The sequence below is a fragment of the Alligator sinensis genome, unplaced genomic scaffold, assembly GCF_000455745.1.
Source record: "Alligator sinensis unplaced genomic scaffold, ASM45574v1 scaffold1223_1, whole genome shotgun sequence".
Classification (NCBI taxonomy): Eukaryota; Metazoa; Chordata; order Crocodylia; family Alligatoridae; genus Alligator; species Alligator sinensis.
The window spans coordinates 2,130,914-2,138,524 of NW_005842062.1; the positions used below are offsets into that span (position 1 = coordinate 2,130,914).

Here is a 7,611-nt window from a genome sequence, read left to right on the forward strand (position 1 = left end):
CCCGCTCCCTGTTCCATGCTTCACGACACCAGGGCTTCCTGCCTTGTTCTGTTTTTGCAGCTTTTCTTTTTTTCTTCTGCTCTGCAATTTTGCACCTTTTTAGCGGAGATCACCTGAAACAGCAATTTCCATGAACATCGTGAAATCCATGACTTCGGTAGTTCCTACCTGTACGATTCCATCCCCACCCCCCGCCTTCCCCCCCTGCAGTGGTGGAGGATATGAATTAAAGATGACCCTCTAATCGTTAGATTCTTTACACAGAAAATTATTATAATTTTATCTATTTTTCCATGTATAGAGTCTAATTATTGGGTGCTTGCCTTTAAATTTAGGGTCATCTTAGATTTGAGTGGATATGGTAGGTATTCCATAGACTGTACAACTTTTTTTTTCTGTTCTATCCAGGAAAAATACGGGAATGCGACTAAGGATTCTTTATCCCCATGTGTGCAGACAATATATCATCAAATTAAAAAAACCAAACACCTCCCCCCCCCCCCCCCCCCCCCCCCCCCCCCCCCCCCTCCCTCCCCCCAAACAAGCAAATGCTTTGGTCTTGTTCTTTCATGAGATCTGAGTAAAGTGACTTAAACCTTGGGATTAGCGTTTCATGTTTCTCAGACCTTTGTATAGAAAGCCTGTGACCTGCCATATCTGTCAAGAACATATCACTGCTATATCCCCATCATTCACTGATTACCCTACTCCCTCCTCTTCCTTCCCTCTCCCCCCCCCCTTTTTTTGTGTGACTTTTTATTGCTATTTCAGTACCTTGATCCTGAACATGAAAACGATCAGTGGTCAAGACTCAGCTATATCTAAACATCTTTATGCTTGGCCTTCCAGGACAGATTTGCACATCCTAGAATGAAACAGTTCAAAAAGCTCAGGTGAAATGTATGAGATCTGAAAAAGGATTATACTAAGTTCAGTAAAGGCTTGCAGACAGAGCTCCCTGTAGAGATTATATGTATTGGTTGAATTGGCTTGTTGAGAAGGATGGAAAGTCCACTGACTTTTGGGAAACTTCCTTTTCTACCTCTTTGTATTGATGATTCAACTTGCTTTGGTAATACTTGTAAAACATCATAAAGAAAAGTCTTGAATGTCATCAGAACTTTAGCTTATAAAAAGAATCAAGTCCAAAGTATTTGTTAATGGTTTGTACCTTGGTCCTTTCAAGGAGTTTTCTGTTTCCCTTTTAGTTGTTTTACACCTTGTCAATATCTCATTTAAAAGGAAATTAACATAATGCAAAGTTTTAAAATTGTATTTTAAAAATCCCAATTCCTTAATTGGTTACCAGTACCTCCTAGATTATTAAATCTGAAATATTTTATAGCAGATTTCAGTTTGCATAGTGTTTGCGATACTCGAGTACAGTGGTTCTCAACCTTTTTTGTACCAGGACCCATTTCTAAACGAGGAAGGCCAGTCCTGACCCACTGCCCCCAGGCCCCAGCCTCCCAGTGTGTGGGGCATGGGGGGCCCAGCCAGCCCCTTACAAGTTGGAACTCTGCCAGCCTGCAAGGGAAAAGCCATGGTTTCCCACATTTTTCTCCTTTTAAGGAAAATCCATTTTTAAAGTCTGTTGGCGACCCTTTTGTATATTCTTGCAACCCACTTTTGGGTCATGACCCATGGGTTGAACAATGCTGTTCTAAACTATTTTATACTTAAGACACCCCTCTAAAACTCTTGTGAATTTGGTGGCAACCCAATTGAGAGCCACTGTTCTGCTCAGTTTACCTATTTGACCTGCTGCCCCCATGTAGCAGTGTCCCACATGCCTCTTTCCAAGAAATGTCTGCAGAGCTGGAAAAGGGTCCAGTAACCTAATGTAGGCAGGAACTGCTTCCCTTCTGCCTCATCCACCTCCTGGTTTGGCTCCATAACCACCTCCTGGAAACAGAGGTGCATGAATCTGGCTGCGGAGGTGGCAGCAGTGGTGCCAATGTTGCTACATCTTTGAAAGGGTCTTGCAGAACCCTGGTTGATAACTGCTGCCCTTGTAGAAATATTATGAAACTTGTAGGAATTCAGTTTTCTGAGGTTATTTATCCAGTGACAAACTATTCCAGTGGGTTGGTTGCTTGGGTTTTTGGGATAGATGTTTGGCAAAAAAGAATGGGAATGTTTTGATCAGTTTTTGCAAAATCTCACTTAATTTTTTGGCCAGATTTGATCTGACTATAGGAATATTTTTACTGCAGAACTAGCCCATGCTTTTACTGAGGTGTTGTGTAAAATCTTTTTCCAGAAAGCCGTCCAATTTTAGTGGTGCGTTCAGTTTGGGTTAGCTGGCATTGCTGAGGGTTTGGGCTAGCACCCAGGTTTTGCTTTCCCCCCAATTGAGAAACTGCCCACTTTGCAGGTAGGATGCAAGCTTGAACATCCAAAGCTAGTTTTCCTTCTGAATTGTGGGAATTCTAGCCAATTCAGCCTTTGGCAACATGAAATTGTGAGGATTGTTCCTACAGAATTTAGGTATGCACAAGCTAGTCCATTACCTTTGAGGACACAGTTACTTTGTCGTGTGATGAGGCAAACCTGGGTGCTACTCCCCACTAACTTGTGATTCTCAAGGGCAGTACAGGACTTGAGGTCTGAAATATCTTTATGCTGATGTTCAGTCTAACAATAATATTTTTTTCTTCTTCCTCTTCCACATTATTAGGACCTGTTTGTGTGAACTGTCGAAATCTATTTTAGTTTGTATCACCATCTTGGGCAATTCTTCCATGCTTGATCACCAAGAGAAGTGAAATGATCTGTTCATAAATTGTCCATGTGTTTAGTGCTTGTCAACATGCAGAATGAGTACTTTCTTCGACTTAGTCTATACTATGGAGCTGCTGCTTCTTTAATTACAGCAGTGCTCTACCTGCAGTGGCTGTGCAACATTAGCTGTACCCGCTGTGTAGTTGCTGTTCTACTGACGCAAGGTATTTGTCTGCCTGAATGACAAACTGACAAGGCAGCAGCTTTCTTTTTCTGGCAGGACTGCATCCACTGTGGGAACTTTGCCCTAGCTGCCTCAGCTACAGGGTGTGATCTTTTTCATATGCTGCCCAGACACAACTCTGCTGGCAGAGCTGTGTAATGCAGACCAGGTCTCAGCAGTTGTTGAAATTAATGTCCAGAAAAAATCCTGTAACTATATTTATCTGAGCCTGGCATTACAGATCAGTCTGTGTATTTGCTGACTTCCCCTACTGCACTGTGCCAGCTGTTCTTTGTACTTTCTCCTCATTTATGCTCTTATTTCTATATTCCCCTTCTGGTCTGTCTCTGACTCAGCTTTTCAGTAGGAAAAGTCTTTCTTTACTTTTTTCCTAACATGTTTCCAAGTTTGTTCAGATTTTCTTTCTTAGTATTTCTTTGAGTCAGTAATGGAACAGACTTGAAAATTTTGACTGCTGTGCAATCGGTAGTAATCATGACGTGCTGTTTGAGACTCATTTTAGGCTCCTGCACATACTAAATTTATAGCACGATGAACATGTTAATTGCACCTTAAATAGCAACATGCCATAGGTTCAGCCAATTTATGGTGCCATAAAATAGTAAACCAGCCACAAAGATATTCCACATAAAATGTGAAACTTCTTTGTGGCTGATTTCCATAGTATCATAAAATTCAACATGCGGTATGCCCCATGATTCTGATGCTTACAATTAGCTGATTTTTGGCATTGGGACTGGTGTAGCCCAGCTCCTCTTGGGCTACCCCATTCCTGATGCAGATTGAGATGGCCTCAGGCTAGTGCTGACAATGGGCTGTGGGTTGGGTGGGAATACTATATACAGCCCAGTCACAAAGATGTTACTCAATTTATGTGGAATATTTGCGGCTGTGTTGCCATTTTATGGCATCATAAATTGGCAGAACATGGGACATGTTCCCATTAGGAACCTTGCAACCCTTGTATCTGGCAATTTAAAACTGTTAGAGCAGAAAGTTTCTTTTTACACACTAGCGGAAGAAGGTTTGTGTGACTTGTAAAATTCTGTTTTGGTCAGTATGATTCTCAACTGCTGGGTCTTTGAGGGAAATGAACTTATGGTCTGTGTGTAAATATCTATACATTTGATGTCTGTTCATGGCATTCAGTTCCATGTTTTTAGCCTGCAAGATGCACTTCTTTCTGTCATTCAGAGGAGAGCTGAAAGCAAATTAAATCTCTCTGCATAAATGTCAGTGCTATACCATTTATATGCTCTGTCGCATCTGGTCCTGTTCTCTGATTTTGTGCTGGCTTTTCTGTGTCTTACTACATTCTTCTTTTTTTTTTTAAAGCACTGTGTTTCTACAGTGCTTATCACTATTATCTTGGCGCTCTGTTTTGAGGGCATTGTCACTTCCAGCTTTGTTTAATTAAATGAGAATTGTTCACCTAACTGCATATAGCCTACTTAGCTTAAAGATTGGATTTTAATAACTATGCTGTCACCTTTTGTTAAAAGATATGTGGGCTGTACTTGAAGTCTAAACTAATTGTTGCTAAAAACTTGAGACTTGTAATTTTAAAAAATGGGGGAGAGTGCTATGGAATAATGAAGTAATCTGAATTCCTGAGTGTGTAGCCCAGTGACTTTGAATTTTGGTGAAATGCTATGTACAGTTATTGATTTGGAATCAAGCTAGCATGCACCATTATTGAGTTTCCTCAACAAGCAGCATAGGAGTGGTGGAAACTAAATGGAAGTATTTACGGTCACAGCATATGCTGATCAAGATGGCACAGAATGCATGCTATTCTAATGTGGTTATTTGCAATAACTCTGGAAACTGGTCTTGTTTTCTCACAGAGGTGTCAGCTGTCAACTCTGGGGAATTTTGAGGCCTTTGAATGGAGTGTTGTGCTGTATAGGAAGGAGGGTCTGAATTCGCAGGGGGATAAGCTGGGTAAATGAGACTGGGAAAAGCAGATCACAACTTGTTCCTCTTTCCCCTGCCATTAACTAAGCAGACTCACTCGTCTGGATCTCTTAAAAAGAGCTCTCTCTCCTGCTGCTGGTGATGTGTCCTTCCCTCATGCCAGAAAGGAGCCTGAAGCACAGGCAGCCTGTGAGAGATCAGAACTCTTTGCAGGTGGACTCTCAAGTGAGTGAAGATGGTCAAGATCTGTTAGCTTTGTGTAGGTGTCAAGGAGTTAGTATATCTGTTTGAAGGAAAGCAGGGAGGGGAAGGATCGGAAATGGGAAAAGAGATTGCTTAAGAGGTGAAGAGCAGATACTGTATTTGTTGTCCTGAAAGGGGCAAAAGCAGATTCAGCAGAATCCAAAGCTGTAATACTATACTTTTAACTATGCTTCTGATCTGCTATAATCAAGTTCAGTTTTATTTTATTGGGCTTCTGTGCTGTGTCAGTAAACAGATGAGTGCTGTCACTTCAAAATACTATTATTGATTCAAGCTGTTTTGATGCGTTTCTAGAGGGAAAGTGGAACTGTTTAATTAAAGGTATTTGCTGCAAATGATTAAAAAAAAAAGTAGCTTCCTCCAAAATTCTCTGCACATTTTTGGCTTGTGTTTTTGTGATTTTATTTTATTTTTTTCCTAACTGATTTTTGATGCTGTCCAAATTTTGTTTCACCATATTTTTCCTTTTATTCCAGCCCTGATGATATTGGTACCTGTTGGTATATCCTCCTGTCTGGCTCAGTATTCATCAAAGAGTCTATGTTTCTTCCAAGGAGCAGGTATGTCTATTTATACATCTGCATTATGTATTTTGAAGGAACGCTATGGGTTGGAAATTCATCCAGTTTCCAAGAAGTTAAACTAAGTGATTGGTTACTGTTTAACTACTTAGAACTTAATACCCCTTGTCTTTTTTATGGTTTACAATAATATTTTAAAATCTTTTTCAGTAAATACAGAAGACTCTTACAGACCTCCACAAATGGGTGCAGGGTCCTACATTAACTTTAAATATAAGTACTGTAAAATGCACAGTAAGCAAGGTGAAAAAAATATTTTTGCTGCAAGATAATGAGCACGCTTACATTTCTAGACACTTTATAAATAGATAACTAATTTTTATCTGGAAGAATTTCCAGTTTAACAGGAAAAATGGCATAGAAAGGTTCATGCATAAAAACAGCAGGGACATTTTGTTAAACGGGAGTGACATTTAAATGCTTTGCTTTCTATTTACATAATAAATTAGCATCTTTTGACAACGACACTTGGAAAAATTCTCATTTATTTCTGATAGCACTAAATGATCTACTAAGCTTTTACCAAATGAAGGGAAAAGGTCACAGTCCCTGCCACTAACAGTTTGTATTATAAGAGATTAAGGGCAGAGAAGAATTACAGTGGAAAAAAATAGAGGTCAAGGTGGTGACCATCGTGTTTTGATAAGTGCTTTAATAGTGCAATTTACTTTACATTAGGAATAAAAAAATTCTTTCTACTGCCCCTGTACCTCACCATTATTACTTGAGGAAATTATTCAGGAGAGATATGAAAGGAGGTAATCTGCATTCATTTCTGGAAGGGCACTACAAGCTTAGGGTATAACGCAGAAGAACATGTCGACAGGTTTATAACTGGAGAAAAAAGGTTGAAGTTGGTATCCTGGGGAACAACAGAAACATAGGGAAGATTTGATAGGTAGCAAGAGATGGTGTAATGGTCTTTGAAAGCAAAGTAAGATCAACAGAAGAGGAAGTTCAGTGGATATCAGTGTGGCCAGAAAGTATTACACTAATCAAAATGATAGACAAGGGCCCAGAACACATTTTAGCTCTATGGACAAAAGGAAAGTTGAGAATTAATACATTTTATGAATGAAGAAGAATTAAGACTTCGACATGGGTTTTAATTTTAACAAGGGACCTCAAGGAGTCCTGTGTTACGTGTTTGGATGGTGCTTGTCAATAGTAATAAAAAATGGGGTCACTTTGAAAGGACTTTAGAGAGAATGCAATTAGTTTAGTATGGCATGTTGACAGTGATTTTCCCCCCCCCCCCCCCAAAAAAAAAAAAAAAAAAAGTCGTATGTAATAATCACAGAAAAGCATTGTGCTGCAGATCTACATAGGAGATCAACAAAAACGGCAAGGAAGTTTTATTTGTATCAGACATACAGAGATAGTACCTAAAGCTACAGTAATGCATAAGATTATCACAGCAGAGGGTGTAGTGAAGGGGGAGGGACTAGGACAGAGCCTTATAATATTCTGTAATAACATGATAAGTGTAACAGGAAGAGAGAAGAAACTGGATGAGGCATGGAAGAAACAGCTAGAGGTAGAGGTAAAGAATATGTTATGAAATCTGGAGGAGGGAAAGGACATCAAACAGGAAGGAGTCATTTTAATAGTGGTTATTACTACTATTGTGATTTGTGAGGAGCACCCTGCTTTAGCAGAATGTAGATGACCTAGCTTAAGGCTGCTGCTCTCAGTCTGCAGATAGGACACAGCAGGATTCTGCTGGTTCCTATCAAAACATAAACTTTCAAGGGATTAGGCTTAACATTACACAAAAGGTTTCTGCCATGAATGTTATATTTAACTCTTTTTTCCAAAGATGAGTACTGCTGCTTCAGGAACCTGTGCAATAAAGTGCCTCCCCCCCCCCCCCCCCCCACC

General features: G+C 39.9%; 1 protein-coding gene across 14 annotated transcripts in view; it reads left to right on the plus strand.

Moving 5' to 3' along the window:
- Positions 1-7,611, plus strand: part of RAPGEF2 (Rap guanine nucleotide exchange factor 2) — a 242,453-nt gene that overhangs the window by 44,375 nt on the left and 190,467 nt on the right. For all 14 annotated transcript variants that reach the window (XM_025203576.1, XM_025203571.1, XM_025203583.1 and 11 more), the window contains one exon: positions 5,626-5,709. In XM_025203576.1, coding sequence (XP_025059361.1) covers positions 5,626-5,709 — 84 coding nt within the window. Of the gene's footprint in view, positions 1-5,625; positions 5,710-7,611 lie in introns of those variants that run through there.